Raw genomic sequence first — 24,421 nt, forward strand, 5'->3', positions numbered from 1 at the left:
TTAAGCAGCTTCATTGAGATATAATTTGTATACCATAAAGTTTACCCATTTAAAGCATAGAATTTAATGATTTTTAGCGTAGTCACAGAGTTGTGCAGCCATTGCCACAATAAATTTTAGAACATTTTTATCACCCCCAAAAGGAACCCAAACCCATTAGTAATCACTGCCCATGTCCCCCCAATCTCCTCAGCTCCTGGCAACCACTCATGTACTTTCTATCTCTATAGCTTGGCTTTTTCTGGACATTTCCATAGACATGGAATCTGCTTAATGTTTTCAGAGTTCATCCAGGTTGTAGCATGTGCCAGTACTTCGTTCCTTTTTATGGCTAAGTAATATTTTGTGTGGATATAGCACGTTTTGTTTATCAATTCATCAGGTGATGGACGTTTGAGTCGTTTTCACTTTGGGGCTATAACAAATAATGCTACTATCATTTTCTGTACAAGCTTTTGTGTAAGCATATATTTTTGGTTATCTTGGATATATTCCTAGGAGTGGATTTGCAGGGTCATATGGTAAACTCTGTGTTTAACATTTTGAAGAACTGCCTGTGTTCCAGAGTGGCTGCACTATTTTACATTCCCACCAGCAATAAATGAGGGGTCTAATTTCTTTCTTTCTTTTTTTTAGAAAGAAAGGCATTTCTTAATTTTTTTTCATCATTCATTCATTTATTTATTTTTGGCTGCGTTGGGTCTGTTGCTGCACGCGGGCTTTCTCTAGTTGCGGTGAGCAGGAGCTACTCTTCGTTGTGGTGCGCGGGCTTCTCATTGCGGTGTGCGAGCTTCTCATTGAGGTGGCTTCTCTTGCGGAGCACGGACTCTAGGTGCGCAGGCCTCAGTAGTTGTGGCTCGCAGGCTGTAGAGCGCAGGCTCAGTAGTTGTGGCACACAGGCTTAGTTGCTCCTCAGCATGTGGGATCTTCCCAGACCAGAGCTCGAAACCGTGTCCCCTGCATTGGCAAGCGGATTCTTAACCACTGCACCACCAGGGAAGTCCCGAGGGGTCTAATTTCTCCACGTCCTGGACAGCACTGTTACCAGTTTTTCTTACTGGTTATGCTGGTTTTGATTTGCATTTCCCTAATGACTAATGATGTTGAATATTCTTTCATATGTTTATTGGTCATTTGTATGTCTTTGGAGAAATGTATATTCAGAACCTTTGCCCATTTTTAAACTGGGCTATTTGTCTTTTTATTATTGAGTTGTAAGAGTTTTTTATGTATTCTGGGTACAAGCCCCTTATCAGATAAATGATTTGCAAATATGTTCTCCCATTTTGTGGGTTGTTTTTTCACTTTCTTGACGGTGTCCTTTGAAGCACAGAAGTTTTTAATTTTGGTGAAGTCCAGCTTATCAGTCTCTTACCACTTGTGCTATGGTGTCATATCTAAGAAATCATTATCTAACCCAAAGTCACAAAGTTTCCTGTGTTTTATTCTAAGAGTTTTATACGTTTAGCTCTTACATTTAAGGCTATGATGCACTTTGAGTTAAACATTGTATGCAAGTTAAGGTAAGGACTTTGCTTTTACATGTGTAGTTTAGGCTGCTCCACTACCTTGTGGGGTAGATAGCTTCATCTTTTATATGAAGAAACGAGGTTAAGTAAGGACCAGAGTCTCACACTAGGCAGAGTCAGAATTTGAACCCAGGCAACCAAATTCTTTTGCTTTTAACAACTGTACGGTGACTTTCAAAAATTGGATTTGAGTTTTCTGGCTTCACAAATTAAAGGTCACTAGCAGTGAGAAAGTCTTTTCTGATTTCAGTTCTGGGGTGTTAGTCACATCTTCCCTAGAAAGTTCCTTTTCTAGGAAACTGGTGGGAAGCAGTGCTTTGTATGAGCTAATGGGCTTGAGTCTCAAAGTAATTTTGTAAAACATAGTTATCAGTTATTGAGCACTTGCTATAGATAGGCATCTTTTAAAGTATTTTGCATATATATACATACATATATATGTATGTGTGTGTGTGTGTATATATATATATATATATATATATATATATATATACTTTTTTTGATTTCTGTGCCAAGTGGCTTTCAGGATCTTAGATCCTGACCAGGGATTGAACCTGGGCCCAGCAGTGAGAGTGCCGAGTCCTAACCACTGGACTGCCAGGGAATTCCCTATATTTTATTTAATTGTCATAATACTCTTGATTTTAGATTGTGCAGGTAAGAAAGTTAAAGCTCAGAAAGGTTAAGTAACTTGCTCTCAAAAGTTGGTAATTAGGAAATACAAATCCTTTTTGAGACTGACAAGACTTTCTGACATATATACCCTTGCTGCCTGACAGCCATTTTGGTTTTACCTATCGGTAAATGGACTATAATGGTGCTTCTCAAGCTTGAGCATGTTTAAGAATCATATAGGTTTTTTGGTTTGGTTTTGGTTTTGGGCTTTGAGTAACTAAGACAGGGACATAACACATAGGAATTTTGAAATACAAAAGTGCATAGGATATATAGTATAAAGAATGTATAGTAAGACTTCCATTTCTAATTGTTAGCCATCCAATTCTCCTCATAGGCAATCGTTGTTACCAGTCTGTGGAGCATATTTTTAAAATGAGGATTCCAGGTTCCACTTTCAGTGGCTCTGACTCAGTTTGTCCAGGTGGGGCCCAGGAGCCTGTATTTTTAACAAATAATCTCCAGAGATGGATGCAGGAAATCTGAAGACCACACTTTGAGAATGAAAAACACTGGGAAGGCTTAATTGTCTTGTAGTGACTTCACCTCCTAACTTTTTATACAATTTTGTATGATATGTATCTGAAAAATTTTTTTAGTTTTACTAAATTTTTGTTAAAATTTGGTGTTTTGCTATCTTCTTTGCATAACTTTTTTTCCTTCCTATATTGTTCTTTTTCTCATCCCCATTTATCCACATTTCAAGGAGGGAAAGCAGCAATTCTTTTATAAACTTACAAAATTCTGTATTGTAATTGTTTATTTTTCTGTCTTTTCCTTAGAAGTGTAAATTTTTCTTTTAATTTATTTATTTTTGGCTGCGTTGGGTCTTCGTTGCTGCACACGGGCTTTCTCTAGTTGTGGCGAGCGGGGGCTACTCTTCATTGTGGTGCGTGGGCTTCTCATTGTGGTGGCTTCTCTTGTTGCAGAGCGCAGGCTCTAGCTGCGTGGGCTTCAGTAGTTGCAGCACGCGGGCTCAGTAGTTGTGGTGCACGGACTTAGTTCCTCCGCAGCATGTGGGAGGACCAGGGATCGAACCCGCGTCCCCTGCATTGGCAGGCAGATTCGTAACCACTGTGCCACCAGGGAAGTCCCAAAAGTATAAATTCTTAAAGTCAGGGCTGACTTTAAACAGATACTGACAATACAGAATGCTCTGTATAAGTTTACAAAAGAAAAAGGTCATGGGCCGAGTACACCAGGATGTAAGAATCACTGACTGTAAGTCAGTCAAAACTACCAAGCGTAGGTTTACAAAAGAAACATTCACACTCAAAAGCTCAGAGAATGGGCTTCCCTGGTGGTGCAGTGGGTGAGAGTCTGCCTGCCGATGCAGGGGACATGTACGGGAAGATCCCACATGCCACAGAGCGGCTGGGCCCGTGAGCCACGGCCGCTGGGCCTGCGCGTCCGGAGCCTGTGCTTCCGCAACGGGAGAGGCCGCAACAGTGAGAGGCCCGCGTACCGCAAAAAAAAAAAAAAAAAAAAGCTCAGAGAAGATACTGAATGTTAAAACATGAAAGTTGAACCTCTCGGGGGGCAGAGGGAAGGTTTGGAAATCTTTCATTCAATTTATTCAGTGAGCAAGCCTCTGCTTTTTTCCTATAAAATAGATGGAGCTGAACACTGTGAGGAGACTCTGTCCTTGAGCAGGTGCCTGTGGAGTCAAGTAAACTACCTGCTTGGGATTTAGTGCATGCTACTGTCTCCCCTTGATCATCATGGCATGAATCCCAAAGAATATTCTTTGTCAATAGTTTATATGCTGATCAACCTTTATAATTCAACATCCACTTAGTTTTAGACAGCTGCTTTAAAAGTGAAAAATTTCCAGCTGGCTCTTCATATTTCCATATAGGTCAGTTTTTATGTTTTCCTTGATTCTTTTCTTCTTCAAACTCACATTAGTTTATGTTTTATCCTTGAAATACCTATATTTCCATCTCACATTGCTATTTGTAAGTGATATTCTCTAATATTTTTTCTCCAAGCTAGTTTCCTAAAATGTTATATTATTTTTTTATAAATTTTTAAAATGTTTATTTATTTATTTTTGCCCGTGTTGGGTCTTCATTGCTGCGTGTGGGCTTTCTCTAGTTGCGGCGAGCAGGGGATACTCGTCATTGCGGTGCGCGGGCTTCTCATTGGGGTGGCTTCTCTTGTTGTGAAGCACAGACTCTAGGCACGCGGGCTTCAGTAGTTGTGGCACGCGGGCTCAGTAGTTGTGGCTCATGGGCTCTAGAGCACAGGCTCAGTAGTTGTGGCGAACGGGCTTAGGTGCTCTGCAGCATGTGGGATCTTCCCGGACCAGGGGTTGAAACCGTGTCCCCTGCACTGGCAGGCGGATTCTTAATCACTGCACGACTAGGAAACCCCTAAAATGTTATATTAAATAGCTAAAAAATAAAATATTGAAAAATGAAATAAAATATTGGACCTGGCTATATTTTATGTGCTTGGAAATCTAATTTTTTAATTTATTTTATTTATTTATTTTTGGCTGTGTTGGGTCTTCGTTGCTGCACGTGGGCTTTCTTTAGTTGTGGCGAGCGGGGACTACTCTTCTTTGAGGTGCACGTACTTCTCCTTGCAGTGGCTTCTCTTGTTGCAAAGCACAGGCCCTAGAGCACATGGGCTTCAGTAGTTGTGGCTCTGTGGCATGTGGGATCTTCCTGGACCAGGGCTTGAACCTGTGTCCCCTGCATTAACAGGTGGATTCTTAACTACTGAGCCACCAGGGAAGTCCCTAATTTTTTTTGACTAAAGGAAATTTATAATATATATAATGTTATACATGCATTTGTAGGTGATGAGCTGACTGTACTATGTCATAAAGCTAGAAACAGTGAAAGCTGGGATTAATATCCAGAGTTTCTGATTTTCTTTTTTTTTTTCTGTGGTGTTTTGATATAACAGCCCAGCTGGACTAGAACAGGCAGTGATCACATCATCTCAATCTGCTGAAAACCCTCCAGTGACTCCTACTGTAGTTGGGATATGGTCCAAATTTCCTGCCAGTGTCTAGAAGGCACTATTTGATCTGTATATTATCTCTCTCTCCAAATTCACCTTGATCCATTCTCTTCCGTAGTCACCGTTAGGCACCGTAGGTCACCCTTCAGTCTCTAGAGCTGCATTGTCCATTATGGTAGCTACCAGTCACACATGACTACCGATCACTTAAAATATGATACCATATTTACCATATTCTAATCTAAATGCATTTGTTCTGTAAGTGTAAAATACATACCACATTTCAAAGGCAGTATAAAAATTAATGTAAAATATCTCAATTTTGTCATTGTTAATATTCATAATGCTATAATTTTGGATATATTAGATAAACTAAAGCAAAATTAACTAATGTAATTAACCACTTTATTTTTACTTTTTAAATGTGTCTTCTAGAAAATTTAAAATTACGTGTCACATTATTTTTATTATTTGCATATTCTATTATTTTTAGTGGACAGCATATTTCTAGAACAGACTAAACTTACTTCCATTTCAGAAACTTTTCTTTTTAGTTGTTGTCTCTTCTGAATATTCTCTCACCAGATTTTCTCCTGATTGTTTTGTTTGTTTGTTTTTATTCTTTTTTTTTTGAATTTTATTTTATTTATTTTTTTATACAGCAGGTTCTTATGAGTCATCCATTTTATACACATTAGTGTATACAGGTCAATTCCAATCTCCCAGTTCATCACACCCCCACCCACCGCTGCTTCCCCCCTTGGTGTCCATAGGTTTGTTCTCTACATCTGTGTCTCAATTTCTGCCGTGCAAACCGGTTCATCTGTATCATTCTTCTAGGTTTCACATATATGCGTTAATATACGATATTTGTTTTTCTCTTTCTGACTTACTTCACTCTGTATGACAGTCTCTAGATTCATCCACATCTCTACAAATGACCCAATTTCGTTCCTTTCTATGGCTGAGTAATATTCCATTGTATATATATACCACATCTTCTTTATTCATCAGTTGATGGGCATTTAGTTTGCTTCCATGACCTGGGTATTGTAAATAGTGCAGCAATGAACACTGGGGTGCATGTGGGGTTTTTTTTGTTTTTTTTTTTGCGGTACGCGGACCTCTCACTGTTGTGGCCTCTCCCATTGCGGAGCACAGGCTCCGGACGTGCAGGCTCGGTGGCCAAAGCTCATGGGCCTAGCTGCTCTGCGGCATGTGGGATCTTCCCGAACCGGGGCACAAACCCGTGTCCCCTGCATCGGCAGGTAGACTCTCAACCACTGCGCCACCAGGGAAGCCCCCTCCAGCTTTCTTTTGATTTCCATTTGCATGGAAGATCTTTCTCCATCCCCTCACTTTCAGTCTGAATGTGTCCCTAGGTCTGAAGTGGGTCTCTTGTAGACAGCATATTTATGGGTCTTGTTTTTGTATGCATTCAGCAAGCCTGTGTCTTTTTGGTTGGAGCATTTAATTCATTCATGTTTAAGGTAATTATTGATATATATGTTCCTATTATCATTTTCTTTATTGTTTTGGGTTTGTTTCTGTAGGTCCTTTTCTTTTCTTGTGTTTCCCACTTAGAGAAGTTCCTTTAGCATTTGTTGGTTTGGTGGTGCTGAATTCTCTTAGCTTTTGCTTGTCTGTAAAGCTTTTGCTTGTCTGTAAAGCTTTTGCTTGTCTGTAAAGCTTTTGATTTCTCCCTCAAATCTGAATGAGATCCTTGTGGGGTAGAGTAATCTTGGTTGTAGTTTCTTCCCTTTCATCACTTTAAGTATATCATGCCACTCCCTTCTGGCTTGTAGAGTTTCTGCTGAAAAATCAGCTGTTAACCTTATGGGAGTTCCCTTGTATGTTATTTGTTGTTTTTCCATTGCTGCTTTCAATAATTTTTCTTTGTCTTTAATTTTTGTCAGTTTGATTACTATGTGACTTGGCGTGTTTCTCCTTGGGTTTATCCTGTATGGGACTCTGCACTTCCTAGACTTGGGTGGCTCCTTCCTTTCCCATGTTAGGGAAGTTTTCGACTATAATCTCTTAAAATATTTTCTCAGGTCCTTTCTCTCTCTCTTCTCCTTCTGGGACCCCTATAATGCGAATGTTGCTGCATTTAATATTGTCCCAGAGGTCTCTTAGGCTGTCTGCATTTCTTTTCATTCTTTTTTCTTTATTCTGTTCGGCAGAAGTGAATTCCACCATTTTGTCTTCCAGGTTCTTCTGCCTCAGTTATTCTGCTATTGATTCCTTCTAGTGTAGTTTTCATTTCAGTTATTGTATTGTTCATCTGTGTTTGTTTGTTCTTTAATTCTTCTAGATCTTTGTTAAACATTTCTTGCATCTTTTCGACCTTTGCCTCCATTCTTTTTCCGAGGTCCTGGATCATCTTCACTATCATTATTCTGAATTCTTTTTCTGGAAGCTTGCCTATCTCCACTTCATTTAGTTGTTTTTCTGGGGTTTTATCTTGTTCCTTCATCTGGTACATAGCCCTCTGCCTTTTCATCTTGTCTGTCTTTCTGTGAATGTGGTTTTTGTTCCACAGGCTGCAGGGTTGTAGTTCTTCTTGCTTCTGCTCTGTGCCTTCTGGTGGATGAGGCTATCTAAGAGGCTTGTGCAAGTTTCTTGATGGGAGGGACTGGTGGTGGGTAGAGCTGGCTGTTGCTTTGGTGGGCAGAGCTCAGTAAAACTTTAATCTGCTTGTCTGCTGATGGGTGGGGCTGGGTTCCTTCCCTGCTGGTTGTTTGGCCTGAGGTGACCCAACACTGGAGCCTACCTGGGCTCTTTGGTGGGGCTAATGGCGGACTCTGGGAGGGTTCACGCCAAGGAGTACTTCCCAGAACTTCTGCTGCCAGTGTCCTTGTCCTCACAGTGAGACACAGCCACCCCCCGCCTCTGCAGGAGACCTTCCAACACTAGCAGGTAGGTCTGGTTCAGTCTCCAGACCTACCTATGGGGTCACTGCTCCTTCCCCTTGGTCCCGATGCGCACACTACTTTGTGTGTGCCCTCCAAGAGTGGAGTCTCTGTTTCCTCCAGTCCTGTCGAAGTCCTGCAGTCAAATCCCGCTAGCCTTCAAAGTCTGATTCTCTAGGAATTCCTCCTCCCATTTCCGGACCCCCAGGTTGGGAAGCCTGACATGGGGCTCAGACCCTTCACTCCAGTGGGTGGACTTGTGGTATAAGTGTTCTCCAGTTTGTGAGTCACCCACCCAGCAGTTACGGGATTTGATTTTATTGTGATTGCACCCCTCCTACCATCTCATTGTGGCTTCTCCTTTGTCTTTGGATGTGGGGTATCTTTTTTGGTGAGTTCCAGTGTCTTCCTGTCAATGACTGTTCAGCAGTTAGTTGTGATTCTGGTGTTCTCACAAGAGGGAGTGAGAGCACGTCCTTCTACTCCGCCATCTTGAACCAATCTCCCTCCTGATTGTTTTTCTGATTTTCTTAAATAAGAAGGAACTTTCCTTTAAAGGAAGTTAAATGGTGAAGAAACAAGTGTCCATATAAGATTACATGTATTTGAATCCTTAGTCTTGTCTCCAGTAGGTTCTATTTGGGTGGAATTATATAAGTTACTCACAATTTCTGTACATTGGTTTTTCTCATCTCTAAAATTAGAGCAAAATAGCTTTTCTTTCTTCGTAAAATTGTGGTATGGATTATATCAGATGATACTACAGTAAATCACATATAATTGTACCTGGCATATAAGTGTTAATAAACATTAGCAGTGATGATGATAATGATAATAGTGATTCTATGGAACTTTGCTTATAGATATACAGGAAAAAAGTAAACATTATTAATATAATAACCTACTGTTATTCATAAAAGAGTGACAGGTTATTAATTTATGGTTCTAGGTTGTTATTTGATAAATCAAAATTAACTTGGATTCTATATAGAGTGAAGTGATTTCAAGGTTAAAATTTAGATAGTCACCTACAATTTATAATTTCATTTAATTCAATAGCTAAGTCATATATATGTTTGTGCCTTTAACTGTAATGGTATTATAGCCTAAAATAGATATTTTTATAATTTTTCTATTTCTACTCACCAGGGCAAATATAGGATGGAAATCTAACTGTTTTCTTATATATTTCCTGGTTTCTCATTTAACAAAAATGTCTGTTAAGACATTATCTATTTTATGGATTGAGGAGATAACAGCAGTTTGCTGCTGGGGACGTACAGCGATAGGAAAAGAAATGATTCCTGGCCTCCAAGGAATTTAGAATCTAGCAAAGGAAAAAGATTTGTAAATAACTAACAGAAGGAAGAATGAAATGAAAGCTACCCTAGAGGAGCAAGCAACTGACCTATCCTGGGGGTGGAGGTGTGCGGGTGTGGTACTAAGAGGACTGCTGGGGAGGTGAGGCTTCAGGGAGTAGGAGCCGTAGGGAGCTGGTGGCAGGCAGCATTCGGTTGCAGTGGCTTCTGTTAGATCAAAGCCTAGAGATGTGATGGACCAGAAAGTAGTCCTGTCTGCAGGCACGGTGCTGCCGCACGACAGGGAACGCCATGCTGACCTGGTGGGTTCAGCGCAGTTCACTCCTTTTTGACTGGAGCCAGCCTTGATTTTCACACTTTCTTTGTTGTATGTAATAATAGTGCCTTTCTTCTCATTTAGATTCCAAAATAAAAAGAGGGGTCAGGGTCTTTGGGGTTTCTCTCATCGTTACTAAGTAAAACCTGCAGTGTTTCTTCTCTGGTAAATTCTGTCACATGCAACTCACTGCTTATCTTTTCCCTGCACCGTTCTCTGAGACACTGTGGAAGGACTTGTGTTTGTGCTGCAGTGACCCAGTAACAGAGTCTCCAAGTCCTCTTTTTACTTCACTATACAGATGTTTTAGGACCAGATTTTTAGGCACAGTTGATGTTATTTTTTGGCCCCCTTTTCTTTCACAAGCTCTTTATCTTTGACTTAATCTTGAGGCCGCAATGAATTTTGTTTATTAACCCCATTTTTCTGTTGAACAGGATTTGTAATTTTTAGTGACTTAATACTTTGTAGATTGTAAATATCTGGTGTCTAAATACTACAGCCTTCCTTTCTTCATTTTTCCTTTCTAGGACAGTCTATTCACTTGCTATGGGTTTTGCCATTATTTGTGTCTTTGCACATGGCAGGTGTTAGACTGTCTAGAGAGGCCTTACCACCATGGGCAGGGTGCTTTGCATGACTGAAATGGTAGTATGCGTTATTGCTTAGTACTCCACATGATGTTTTCCTTTTTATGTGTGTAAGAAATTTGTATCCTGAGGGCTAAGGGATTAGTTAATATGTTGCTTCTCTTGGAAATGAGAAAGAGAATAAATTCTGATTTTCCTAAAATGATATAACATTTTGTTCTTTTTTTTTTTTAGGATATGATATTCACTTTCGTGACAAGAAAATCCTGTTGCTAGAAGCAGGTCCAAAGAAAGTACTGGAGAAATTGCCAGAAACTTACAGCAACAGGGTCAGCTCCATTTCCCCTGGCTCCGCAACCCTTCTCAGTAGTGAGTAGAAGATCCTCTGTCGTAGAACCAATCTCCTGTCTCTCTTGACTTTCCAGTGTGTCCCATAGAGCAGAGTCAGCAGAGCATCTGGCGAGGAGGGAACTCACTGAGATGGGTGGGAAGAGGAGGGTGGGGTTGGTAAGTCTAGTACATAGTCGAAGATGAGGACCCCTGGAATTGTTCGTGTGTCAACTCTCAGTCTGAGGAAGACATCTCTGGGACGTGTGGCTCCATGTAGACATCATTTGTGATGTTGGGTCATTATGAATTGGTGGAATTGAAACTACATGAACTAATTACGATCATTCGCTTCTAGTAACAGCATACTCTTCATTTCCAGAGTCAGCCCTATAGGGGCTGGGGAGCCTGAATGCTAAGTGCTCGTAGGGTGTAGGTGGATGTGTACACCTGGAACCAGTTAGCAAATTATCTTAAGGTCTTTGTCTAATGTTACTCCCTCAAGCCATCCTATCTAGAAACACCCCATCTAAAATTAAACTCTTGCATGACTCTCTAGCTCCTTATACTGCTTTATTTTTCTTTATAACACTACCTGACATTTTATTATGAATTTTTTTTTAATTGTCTATCTCTCCAACTAGAATGTCAGCTGCTGAAGGGCAGAGATTTGTCTGTTTGGTTTCCCGCTTTATGCTCAGTACCTAGAAGTGTATCTGGCACATAGTAAGTGCTCAATAAATATTTCCTCAATGAATGAATCGGTTTAGTGCTCTGGAATTAAGCAAAAAATAGTCTTTATCCAAGGAGTTTGTATCCTCAATAGGATGATGAAGGAAAAGAAAATACGGATTTGGTTTATTTCCCCCACTTTATTATTTCCCCCACTTTAATGTGATTTGACCTTTGATCATGAAAGCTGGGTCTTTTTCATGCTGTATATTCTGAACTGGGGAACAGAGTAGCTTAGCTCCTAGCATCAAACAGGATAGAAGTGAAGAGTATTTCCCTATTATTGGAGAACACTGAAAACAACCTCTTACTTAACAGGAAGGAGAGAGAAAGGGGAACCCAGGAGGGATGCCAGTCCCATCAGGTTGCTTTGGTCTATATATAACTCCTTTCTTCTGTAGGTTTTGGTGCCTGGGACCACATCTGCAACATGAGATACAGAGCCTTTCGTCGAATGCAGGTGCCTCCTTTATCACCTTTGGCTTATCTTGGTTTATCTTGAGTTAAGATATTGGAGTTCACATTCTCCAGGTTTTCTGTAAATGTGTGAGGAATTCAGACAGAGTTTACACTCAGTCAAAGGAAGTAGGAGGGAAGCATTCATGAGAGAATTTTCTTCCCACATTATACTTCCCGCCAGAGGGACTGACAAACTGTGGTTTTCCTGCTTCAATCAATGCTCAGTTTGACTGGAGTAATATTTCCTTTTCCTTGGGTTGTAATACAACTTTCCCTTTGTGTTTCCAGGTGTGGGATGCCTGCTCAGAAGCTCTGATAATGTTCGATAAGGATAATCTAGATGACATGGGCTGTATAGTGGAGAACAATGTCATCATGCATGCTCTCACTAAGCAGCTGGAGGCTGTGTCAGGTGAGGTATCTATCTCTTCCATCTTCCACTCACTTTCTGGAAGATGAACTAAGAGTTATTCTGGGACTTACTGGAAGGATCCCTTCTACAGATACTGATGTCCACCATAAAGAAGCCCTCTAATAGTTATCTCAGGGATGTTCTTTCTCTTTCTCTTTTTTTTTTAAACAGCTTTATTCAGGTATAACTTACATACCAATAATTCACTGATTTTAAGTGTACAATTCAGTGATTTTTCAATCTATTTATAGAGTTGTGCCACCATCATCACAATATGATTATAGAACATTCCTATTACTCAGAAGTAAACCTCGTACCTGTTTACAGTCATTCCCCATTCCCACTCCTAGCCCCTGGCACCACTAATCTACTTTCTGTTTTTTGAGATTTGCCTATTCTGGACATTTCATGTAGATAGAATGATACAATATGTATTTTTTAATGTCTGACTTCTCTCACTAAATGCATTTTTGAGACTCATTCATGTTGTAGTATGTATCAGTACTCCAGTCTTTTTTACTGCCCAGTAGTATTTCATTGTGTGGACATTTTGGGTTGTTTCCACTTTTTGATGATTGTGAATAAAGCTATGAATATTTATGGACAAGGTTTTGTGTGGACATGTTTCATTTCTGCTGGGTGGATACTTAGGAGTAGAATTGCTGGGTCATGTAATAATTCTATGTTTAACATTTTCATAAACTGCCAAACTTTAAAGAGGCTCTACCATGTCCCTTTCCCACCAACAATATATAAGGGTTCCAATTTCTCCACCAACACTTTATTCCCCTCAACCTTTTTTTTTTTAATAGCCGTCCTAGTAACTGAAGTGGTATTTCACTGTAGTTTTTTTGTTTATTTTGTTTGGCCACAACACACAGCACGCGGGATCTCAGTTCCCCGACCAGGGAGTGAACCTGTGCCCCCTGCATTGGGAGCACAGAATCTTAACCACTATACTGCCAGGGAAGTCCTATCTCGTAATTTGATTGTATTTACCTGATGACTAATAATGTTGAGTGTCTTTTCATGTACTTGTTGGCTATTTGTGTATCTGTGTTTTTTTTTTTTTTTTTTTTTGGCTGTATCGGGTCTTAGTTGTGGCATGTGGGATCTTTCGTTGCGGTGCTCAGGCTTCTCTCTAGTTGTGGTGTGTGGGCTTAGTTGCCCCATGGCTTGTGGGATCTTAGTTCCCCGACCAGAGATCGAACCTGCGTCCCCTGCATTGGAAGGTGGATTCTTAAACACTGGACCACGAGGGAAGTCCCTATTTGTATATCTTCTTTGGAGAAGTGTCTGTTTAAAATCTTTTGCTCATTTTAAAACTAGATTGTCTTTCTTTTTATTTATTTATTTGTTTTTTAAATTTTTTTTGGCTGTGTTGGGTCTTCGTTGCTGTGCACGGGCTTTCTCTGGTTGCAGCGAGCAGGAGCTACTGTTCATTGCAGTCCATGGACTTCTCATTGCGGTGGCTTCTCTTGTTGCGGAGCACGGGTTCTAGGTGCACAGGCTTCAGTAGTTGTGGCGTGTGGGCTCTAGAGTGCAGGCTCAGTAGTTGTGGTGCACGGACTTAGCTGCTCCGCGGCATGTGGGATCTTCCCGGACCAGGGATTGAACCCATGTCCCCTGCATTGGCAGGCGGATTCTTAACCACTGCGCCACCAGGGAGGTCCTAAAGATAATTTATATCTAATAGTCACTTAGAAACATGTCCCATAATATATTGGTGAAAAAAAGTGTGTGTCATATGATCCCACTTGTGTGTGTATGTGTGTGGGGTGTGTGTGCATATACACACATAGGAAATTGTTTGGAAAGCTATACAACAAAGCTTTAACTAGCTGTCTCTGAGTGGTATGATTAAAGGTGATTTTTTTTCCCCCTTTTTAAACCTTTCTTTGTGGTTCAGACTTTTACACAAAGTAAAAGTAGTCAGCATGTACTTCTTATGATCAGAAAAGTAAAATGACTTCCAGTGGGAAGAAAAATCTTATGAAATCTAGAACTTGTTTGAGTCTGTGGTATTCCCCACCCTATTTGCTTTGAAAACACATGTGGATTCATGTAGGCATAGAGTGAAACTGGAGCAGGATCATGAAGATGGGAAGAGTGCCTCATGCAGGTGACAGTTCAGTGAGAGCTTACTTTTTTTTGTCCTTGTTTTCCTCACACTGATTCATCCCTGTGGCCTCTGTCATTTATTAGCTCTTAGACCATAGCATAGATCACATGAGTTATTTTTGAGATCTTTACTCTTCTTGTTTAGGAGTAAATGATAAGATAAAGATAAGCTGTCTTGGGACTTTGCTTTAGTTTTTTCCTCAGCCTGTGGGCCAACTGTCTAATGTTTTGTTTTTTCTCTTTTGACCTCCCTAGACCGAGTGACGGTTCTCTACAAGAGCAAAGCAGTCAGCTATACCTGGCCTTATCCATTTTCTATGGCAGACTCCAGCCCTTGGGTTCATATTACCCTAGGTGATGGCAGCATCCTCCAGACCAAATTGTTGGTAGTTGAAGATTCTTATTTTGCCAGGGGTCTCGCATATCCACATCTTGTTAGATTCTAGGGTCTCTAGTTTTAGATCTAAGCTATAGTTAAAGTTAATTTTAGGCAAAACTTTTGGTTATAAGGACCCATACCCACTCAAACCAGCTCCAGTTAAGATGGTTCTGTTGTAAATCCTGTACAGGACGCAATCTCTTGGACCATCATAGGTCTTGAAATAAAGGATAGCTGGCCTTACAGGGACAGGAATCAGAGGGTCAGAAATTGAGGCTGTTCCTTCCCTCTCAGGAGTCCTGTAGTCGTTCATCTCCTTGCATCTCCCATTTTTTTCTCTTTCTGCTCATCAGCTTCCCCTTTTCCATGGCAGCCGTTCCCAACCTTACTTCAGGATTCTTCAACTCTAGCGCCTGCCTTATTGCTTTCTAGTTCAAATATCAAGAGACTTTGGCTCAGTTTAACCTACGGCTGGCACCTCTTGGATCAGATGTCCAGCTTTGGTCTGTTAATTGAAGCTGGGATCGCATATGTAGGGCTACCCCTCTTGGGGCTGGGAGTGAGGCAGGCATGATAAAGAGTTACCTGCCACAGACGGGCTTGCCACCAGTGGGAACTAGAGAAAACTTTTAGGAGGCAGAGACAAACTTCTGGAACAGTTTCGTTAATTAAAAGGTTTTAAGACTCAGCAGGCTCTTGTCTCCATGCAGATTGGTGCAGATGGCCACAACTCAGGCGTACGGCAGGCTGCTGGAATCCAAAACGTTAGCTGGAACTATGACCAGTCCGCTGTTGTGGCTACTCTGCATTTATCGGAGGTAAGATCCTGAGCCCACCATCTGGGGGCCTTGCTCGGGTTTAACTGGTACTGGGGAGATATGGGGATATATGTATATCTATAGCTGAGTCACTGTGTTATAAAGCAGAAACTAACACCATTGTAAAGCAATTACACTCCAATAAAGATGTTAAAAAAATAAAAAATAAAATACATATAGATATCTTATGACCTAGGGAAAAAAACAATAATAATTGGTACTGGGTACTTCTCACAAGAACTCTTCTCCTCTCCGTTGTAGGCCACAGAAAACAATGTAGCTTGGCAGAGATTCCTCCCCTCTGGGCCCATTGCTCTGCTTCCGGTAAGAAGTCCTTCTGGCTAGTCTGCTTAAACATGTCAAGCCTTCCTCTTTTAGAACTTCATTTTCTCTCAGTCTTTTTCTGGTTTCAAGGGAATATGCCCAGGCTAGCTTTGTTACCCCTTCTTGTCTTTCTTCGTGCTTGAGAGCTCTTAAGAACAGAGGTTTTAGCCCTTGGTATTGATGTTCTTTTGACACAGCTCTCAGACACTTTGAGTTCCTTGGTTTGGTCCACATCCCATGAACATGCAGCAGAGCTGGTCAGCATGGATGAGGAAAAGTTTGTGGATGCCGTTAACTCTGCCTTTGTGAGTATCACCAGCTGACGATATGTTGCTGGGATAGATACAGAAAGGTGGTTTTGAGTAAGAAAAGAGGAACAACCAACCAGCTGCCCCTTTGAACCTGTAACGCTTGATGTGGAGTATGTGGAGGAGGGGACTCAGGAAAATGTACAACAAAGAAATTAATTAGTGTGCTCTTCTGAGGGTTGAGGGCTGCTGCTATGCTGACTGAAACAGCTGCCTGGGTGGTAGTTACTTGGATAAGTAACTTTTTTTGAAGCTGTAATACTTTGATAATTTTTAACAGATGCCAAGTACCTGAACCATTGAAGCCTGATTCATCAGAAGTGTTTCTGGGGAGGGGCTGAGCACATTTCCATAGTGAGCTTAAGAGTAAGCTTTGTAGAGAGATATGGGTTCAATATTGGTTCTACCTGTTAATCTCCTGAAAAATGGAAATAGTATCACCAACCTCTTAGGGTTTAATAGTAATAAAAGTCTAAAGACTTAGAAAGAGAGAATTTATGTAAAATGCTTGGAACATACCTAGTACATTATAGGGTACTCAACAAATGGTAATTATTACTGGAGTAGACATAGCCTTTAGATAATACAGACACCAATATTTTTGGAGTTCAAATGTCACATTATCTGAATTCACTAATGATAATGATCGATAACATTTATCCAGCACTTACTATGTGCCAGGTACAGGTGAAGAGTTTTTTAAACATGTATTTATGTATTTAATTCAGTGAACCATTGAGGTAGGTACTATTATCCTGCTCACTTAGAGATAGGTAACTTGCCTGAGGTCATACAGCTGGCGGCAAAGCTGGGTTCTGAAATCAGGCTGGCCCTTGAGCCTATCCTTTTAACCACCAAACTCTACTGCCTTGCTATGACTTCACACTGGTTTACAGTGAAGAACTTAAGCTCCCCTGCTCTGTAGTAACAACAAGAATAAAAAGAACTGAACGCACTGAAGTGGCTTCCAAGATAAATGGTGACCCTTTATGGGTCATTTAGTAGATATTCCTGGCATAGGCCTTTGCAGTACATTCATTCAGCAGGAGTTATGAGTGCTTCTATATAGAAGGCTTTGGAGTTGGACAAATGAGACATAGTCCCTGATTTCAGGAAGCTCAGTCAAGTGAGGGAGAAAGATATAGAAATGACAGTTTTGATACAGTGGTGGAGTATGCATAGGATACTGTGGGAGCATGGAGGAGAAAGACACAGAAGGTTTGGAGGGAGGTTTACAAAAAGGGGTGACAGGTTCTGCATGCTCTGAGGTGTTATCCTGGTGAACTAGAAGTGGGAGGACATTCTAAGTAGAGGGGTGTGTGGAGGCAAGAGCATGTTGTAGAGTGAGCTACTTTGTGGCTGCATGTGCATTTTGAGGGTAGGATTAGTGAAAGGTGAGGCTCAGAGGTAGGTAGGGGCAGCTCATGAGCAGTTTGGCTTGATCCTAAAGCCTGTGGGGAGTGATGAGAAGTTGCATTTTGCATTTGTTTGAGGGACTTGTCACTTTAGTGACACAAATCAGTTTAGGTGTGTTAGGTACCACTACCCTTGGCTGTGGTTATAAAATGGTTGCCTTGTTGAATTTTTAATTCCCTGCTGGAGTCGCTGATGAAATTTCACTTTGTTTTGTGGCTGGTGCTACTCAGTGGAGTGATGCCAACCACACAGACTTCATCGACTCGGCTGGCTCCATGCTGCAGTATGCGGTCGCCTTTCTGAAGCCCACTAAGATCTCAGCTCGCCAGCTGCCCCCAAGTGTAGCCAGGGTGGATGCCAAAAGCCGAATACTGTTTCCTCTTGGGTTGGGACATGCTGCTGAGTACGTCCGGCCTCGGCTGGCACTCATTGGGTAAGATAATAACAGAGCAGGGCCACTCCTTTTCACTCTGCGCTGGAGGCTACACCTGAACTCTGCTTTATCCTTAGGGATGCAGCCCACAGAGTCCACCCACTTGCAGGACAAGGTGCCAACATGGGCTTTGGGGATATCTCCAGCTTGCTGCATCACCTCAGGACTGCAGCCTTCAATGGGAAAGACTTAGGTAAGGATTCAAGTACCTTAGAGAGGTATCCCAAGGTCCTATAATACGGGAAGATCAGGTAAATGGCCCTTAGTAGCTAGATGTAGTAGACATAAATGTATCTGGTTTGCTAGGAAGGAAAACTTCACTACTGAATTAGGGATTTAACCTTTCCTTTTCCCTTCAGGCTCCATGAGTCACCTCACAGCTTATGAAACAGACAGACAGCGTCACAACACTGCTCTTCTGGCTGCTACTGACCTACTAAAACGGCTGTATTCTACCAGTGCCGCCCCACTGGTGCTGCTCAGGACGTGGGGCTTGCAGGCTACAAATGCAGTGTCTCCGCTCAAAGTAAGAGAGTTCTCCCAGATCTCCAAGAGTCTTGCTCACTGAGGAATGACTTCGCCAATGACTTGGTTTCTTTAATTTTCTCGGCTGTAAAATTATCATCTTTATCTGAATACCTTCCCCCGTGGTTATGAGCAGAAGTATCCCTTCCGAGGTTTTTGGTGCCAGGGCCCACATCTAAGCAGTACCTTTATATAAGAGCTTAAAATAGTGAATAGGGGCTTGTAAAGATAAAGATGCTTAAACTCCTTTTGCTGCTTCGCCAGCTTCTTTCCTGAGAAACTTGCATTAAAAGACACTTTGGAGGGACTCAGGAGGAGAATCTGGGACTTTTGCCAAATTTTTGCTTTAATCACTTTAGATATTTTAAAGTATTATCTTCACCTGCCCACATACTTTACAATGTCAGAGTATCACTCACTTTGTTTCATTTTTTCCTCCAGGAACAGATTATGGCCTTTGCAAGCAAATGAATGCTCCTCTTCTGGATCTTTTCCCAAGACCACCACGTATTTTCAAGATTTAATTTAATAAATTTACATTAGAATTCTGCAGTCTCTTTTTCTTCTCTGCTTAATGGACCTGTGGAGCTCAAATAATGAGTGATAATTTTCTGTGAGGAGGGCATATCAACCAAGCCAAGAAAAAAAACCCAAAGGAAGACTATGATTTGATTGAAAAGAACTTTTTATTACTAAAAAATTGCTAAGGTGCTGTCTCATTCATTTTTACTTGTTAGCAGTCCTTTCTAAGGAGAAGATTTATATAATTAAAAAAAAAATGCTGGTTGTAAATTTATACAGTTTTTTGATAAAGATAAGAATTAGAAATAGTCAATTGATGCATTTTTGTTAGAATTGCTGTTTTAAAATTAATAACACTAGAATGCAAAATAAACACAAATTGCTTTAACCTTTATTATAGGTATATTAGACTTTCTGAAAAGAAAACCGAATCTTAAAATGCTAGTTATTATTATTTCCTCATCACAGCACCGTATTTCATTTATGGTTCCTCTGTGGGACACCACTATTCTGTTATAAAACAATAAATAATTTCATTGCACAGGTTTAAAGACCTCAGGAACTAGGTCAAAAGGAAAAATCTGATTAGCAGCAGAATTTGTTCATGTGTGGTTGCAGGCTGGTGCCAGCCTGGGTGGGGGTGGGTTGTTTTACTGTGCACTTTAGAAGCAGTTACCTCACAGTACCAGAGATACCTGTTGAAGAGAGTTTTGGATCCATTAGATCTGTATACCACAAACAACATCTTGCCCAGAAGTCTGATTTGCAGATGAAAGGAGAACAGTCTGCTTTTGACCCAACCTAAGCTATTCTTGGGAAATATTTTTAGGGAATGGAAAATTTGTTACCACAGGGGAGCTTTTGAGGTAAATGTGGAAAATTTATAAGATACTAAAAAAGTGTGAATGTCACAAACCTTCCTGGAATCTCAGGAAAAAATGTGCCCAGAATGAAAGATGGCAGCTACTGGAAAAAGCTGTGTTGACTACTGGCAGAGTCCAGAAAGGTCACTGTAGGGAAAAAAGGTCATCTTTCATAAAAAAATGGAAAGGTAGCCCAGGTGTGAAGAACATGGACTCTGCAAAAGTATGCAAACAGAATCAGGCAAGACAAGAATTTTAAGGCACACCTTGCAAGGACCTCCATAACCCAGTGTTTTCATATGATGATGATAACACACAAAATCCACTATGTGCTAGGCCATGTCCTAATATTTGAAATATATAACACATTTACAGAAAGAAAACCTAACCATCAAGATTGGACCTTGTAGGACTCTTAATAAGAGGCCCAAAAGGTACACGAGGGGCAAAAAGGACATTACAGACAAATTGTTTTTTCTAAGAAATAAAAAGTCTCATTCCAAATTGCTCCTATAATGGATAAACTGGTTAATTCTCCAGATATTCTAATCAAGATTATCAGAAAACATGTAGATACATTTCTGGAGTTATAATGCACCTACCCAAGAATTCTGAAAGTATTTGGGATGACCGAACATGTCTGCTGAACAATATGTGGCCTTTATAAGAAAAGCTACAGAGACAAGCTGTGGTGATAAAGACCAGGAAATCTTACCTCTCTGAACCCATCAAGCTGGAGGAGTCTTTATTGTCTCCCCCTAATCTTGTAGAACAGCATTTCGTGTATGATGACTGGTTCTAACACCATACTCTAGACAAAGATGAGAAGGGGGTCTAGAAGTCAAGTGATAAAAAGAATGTGAAGGACTTGGGGGTTTTCTTCAGAAGACCGAAAGGCTGTGGAAGGAGGGATTAGAGCAGAACTAAGACTACTGAGAAGGAGGGATTTTTTTTAACATCAGTGCAATCCCAAAGTGGAATGAGTTGTCTGGAAACATGCCTACACAGAAGCTGAATGACAACCTGTTAGAAGTGTTAAGGGAGTTCTGCAATGGGTAGAAGATTGATTATATCTTTGGGCTGTCCAACTCTAAAGATTCTATTATTTCACTCTGTATTAGCATTTTTGGAGGAAGAGACAGTAGGTATAAAGGTGACCTTAGTATAATTAAAAATCACTGTGAAGGGCTTCCCTGGTGGCACAGTGTTTAGGAGTCCGCCTGCCAATGCAGGGGACATAGGTTCGAGCCCCGGTCCGGGAGGATCCCACATGCCGCAGAGCAACTAAGCCCATGAGCCACAACCACTGAGCCTGCGCTCTAGAGCCCACGAGCCACAACTACTGAGCCCATGTGCCTAGAGCCGGTGCACCGCAACAAGAGAAGCCACCGCAATGAGAAGCCCGCGCACCGCAACAAAGAGTAGCCCCCGCTCGCCACAACTAGAGGGAGCCTGTGCACAGCAATGAAGACCCAACACAGCCAAAAATAATAAAACTTAAAAAAAACAATCACTGTGAAGAAGAAAAAAATCCACATTGAATTGAAAAACTAAAGTTTGGGAGGGATGAGGGTATAGAAATTTGCCTAGTTATTTGCACATATCAGATGTTAAATATTTATTGACTCAATGGAATACTTTTAAAAATAAGGTTCCCCAGGGACTGCTGTGAGGGCCAGGTATATTTAACATCTTTTGTGAAAAAGCTGAAAGAGAGTCTACTGTGAAAAGTACAAGTCTGGGGAGATACTCTGCTGGAAAGAAGCTGGAGGTAAAGAGCCAAGGTGTAGAAGCCAGACTACTGGAAGATCTTTCAAGTCCAAGAGCAGTCACATGGGTAGACAAGGAAATGGCGGTCATGTGGGAAAGTACAAGATCATGAATTTTAGGGGACATAATTCACAAAATCAAGAGGTCTGAACATTCAAACTCAAAGTGAGCATCCACTGTATGGATGTGGGCCAAAATGGCCAAGTAAATCAAATGTTAGGTATCATCAAGAAGGGTTCAGAAACCTTAGAACTAGACAAATAATGTAGAGGATGCTAGCTAAAATGATCAGGGGCCAGGGCAGAAAGAGACACTGCCGTAAACAGAATAAAAGGACAAACTGAAAGGGGCTATTGCCAAAGTCTAGATCCTTGAAAAGCACAGCCACAGGCCTCTCACCACAGACCAAAAGCTAGGGTATAGATGTACTTCTTAGAAATACAAAGAAAAGTTTAGGATGACAAATTACTATAAACACATTAGCCTGAGAAAAGAGGTACTAGCACTGAAAACACACACACACATACACACACACACACACACACATTCCTATAAGGTAGGATATGTTCATTACTCCACGGTTTACTGATAAAAAGTTAATTAAAAGAAGGTAGTCTGTAGAAGGCAGCCACACCCTCCCAAAACATGTCCCTAGAAACTGGCTGGCCTCCCTTCTTCCCAGTCGTGAGTTGCTCTCCATCCTTCTGAGATTTAGAATGGCTGTCAGCTGGCTGATTGGTGCTGACACAAAGCCGGATCACATAACTTCAGATATGGTACCTTTTTTTTTGGCCACACCACGTGCACAGCTTCCAGGATCTTAGTTCTCCGACCAGGGATCGAATCCATGCCCTTGGCAGTGAAAGCTCGTAGTCCTAACCACCGGACCTCCAGGGAATTCCCCAGATATGGCTTTTTTTTTTTTTTTCCTCTTTGAACTACACATGGAAAGTAAAACCAGGTATTTTTTTCTTTCTTTTTTTTTCAGTAGGTGAGTGGAGATAAAGGTGGGACAGGGCAACGTGCAGGGAAAAGAAAATACTGGTGTTGATAGGTCATGGGATTGCAATCAGTCAGCTGAGCGTAACATGTAAGAGGAAAATTAAAATGTTCAAAGGAATGAGGCACTGAAAGGGTTGAAATGAGATTCTTCTTTGGTTCCCAGGGTTCCATCCCTGGGTTCCCCAAGGTTAAGTTCCAAAGCTATTCCTTTTGGCTCTCTGTGACACACAAGGAACCTCAAAGGTTTAGACTCTGGTACCAGCTGTGCACGAAGAGTGGTTAGGAAATAGTTCACATTTGAGGTGTAAAATTAATTAAGTCCAAACCTCTAGACTCAAGGGCAAGACCTGTCTACAAAAGCCCCTTCCTCCAGATGAAATCAGCTGCTGGGCTTCAGTCTAGGCTGTCCCCAGACTAGCTCAGAATACAACTGAGTCCTCTCCTCTCTCGTCCTCCCTTTAACAAGGTTGACAAATGCAGGCCTCAGAGGAAGGGCTTGGCCTCAGTGGGAGATGCCCAGAGACTGCAGCAGGTGAAAGGTGGCCCCCAAGGCCCAGCCTGTCTCTATGTTGTTCACTTTCTTTGTGAGCTGTTGGGAAGGAGAAAAAAAAGTCAATATTTTCATTCAATTTTCAACTCTAGCAAGCACAACAAGCGGAGAATATCTGCAAAGATCATCCACATGGCCAAACCAAGGCAGAACTGGGAGTAGCCAGTCTCTGGAGGCTTCTCCCAACCCTCTCTGTAGGTTCCCATCCTGCCATTGCCCATTGCCCCTACACCTGCCAATCTGATCCTTGAATCTCTGGGCCCAGGAAGTGGTCTCAAGCCAGGACTTCTAGAGAGGACCTTTTAGACAGACAGGCTTCTGAACTCTCTCCCTAATCCTAAACTAAACATAACAGGAGTTAGCAATAGATTCAGGGGTAGGAAAGAACATACTAAGCTTCTCAATTCATACTTTGTAAGCAAGTGCATCTTCTTAAGCACTAGTTAATGACAAACCAAGGCATTTAATGCATTCCAGGCCAGGTTGTACCTCAATTAGTTCAGTGACCTTGGGCAAAAGTTTAGACTCGATTTCGTCAACTACATAACAAGTGGATTAGATTAGTCAATATATCAAATTGTTTTCTTCAGAATCCTAGGGGTTCCTTGACAGTGCTTCAAAGGAGAAAGGGAGGCAAAACGGTGAAGGAGTTCCAGGTCCCCGACCTCTGATTCAACCAGACAGCTTCATTTTTATCAGTTTTACTGGAATTCTCCATAAGCTACTGTTGAATAAAGATGCCACCACCATACCCATACCCATACCCAGGTTTATAAATCAGCAAACTGGTTTTAGTCTTTCCTTCTAGTACTAACTTCTTATGACACAATACCTGTGTTAACCTGATGAAACTTAGTCTATAGTCACTGTGCCAAAAACTGAGAAGAATGGCGTGTGAATCATTATCTTGAGATTTAGTCTGTGACCCCTGAGTCAAACTGGGAGTGCCCCCCATGCCCCCAAAATGTTCTTCCTCTGTCCTTAGGACCGACAGTCTAGGGATATAGATGCCAAAGTGAAGTGATCTCTGGGACAGAGGACTGTTCACCCCTGATACAAATTCTGCTGCCATTTAACTAAAGACTAAAAGGATGCAGAAATGGAAACGGCAGGAAATTGTCCTTAAATGATTTGGTTATTGCTGAT

At 41.3% G+C, this 24,421-nt stretch overlaps 2 protein-coding genes across 21 annotated transcripts in view; one reads left to right on the forward strand and one right to left on the reverse strand.

Annotated features, from left to right (window-relative positions):
* The window catches only part of COQ6 (coenzyme Q6, monooxygenase), a 20,407-nt gene extending 910 nt beyond the window's left edge, over positions 1-19,497 (forward strand). For 2 of the 6 annotated variants that reach the window (XM_070044993.1, XM_070044992.1), the window contains exons 2-12: positions 10,549-10,683; positions 11,775-11,833; positions 12,121-12,244; positions 14,621-14,751; positions 15,455-15,562; positions 15,824-15,886; positions 16,084-16,191; positions 17,841-18,043; positions 18,121-18,236; positions 18,403-18,569; positions 19,010-19,496. In XM_070044993.1, coding sequence (XP_069901094.1) covers positions 11,804-11,833; positions 12,121-12,244; positions 14,621-14,751; positions 15,455-15,562; positions 15,824-15,886; positions 16,084-16,191; positions 17,841-18,043; positions 18,121-18,236; positions 18,403-18,569; positions 19,010-19,039 — 1,080 coding nt within the window. In that variant the 5' untranslated portion in view covers positions 10,549-10,683; positions 11,775-11,803 and the 3' untranslated portion in view covers positions 19,040-19,496. Of the gene's footprint in view, positions 1-10,548; positions 10,684-11,285; positions 11,368-11,774; positions 11,834-12,120; positions 12,245-14,620; positions 14,752-15,454; positions 15,563-15,823; positions 15,887-16,083; positions 16,192-17,840; positions 18,044-18,120; positions 18,237-18,402; positions 18,570-19,009 lie in introns of all 6 variants that reach the window. The other 4 variants (XM_070044995.1, XM_070044996.1, XM_030831683.3 and 1 more) reach the window with 4 other exon arrangements.
* Positions 19,236-24,421, reverse strand: part of ENTPD5 (ectonucleoside triphosphate diphosphohydrolase 5 (inactive)) — a 36,520-nt gene continuing 31,334 nt past the window's right edge. For all 15 annotated transcript variants that reach the window (XM_060295036.1, XM_060295040.2, XM_060295042.2 and 12 more), the window contains one exon: positions 19,236-23,314. In XM_060295036.1, coding sequence (XP_060151019.1) covers positions 23,228-23,314 — 87 coding nt within the window. In that variant the 3' untranslated portion in view covers positions 19,236-23,227. The remainder of the gene's footprint in view (positions 23,315-24,421) is intronic.

This window comes from Globicephala melas, chromosome 2 (genome assembly GCF_963455315.2).
Source record: "Globicephala melas chromosome 2, mGloMel1.2, whole genome shotgun sequence".
Classification (NCBI taxonomy): Eukaryota; Metazoa; Chordata; class Mammalia; order Artiodactyla; family Delphinidae; genus Globicephala; species Globicephala melas.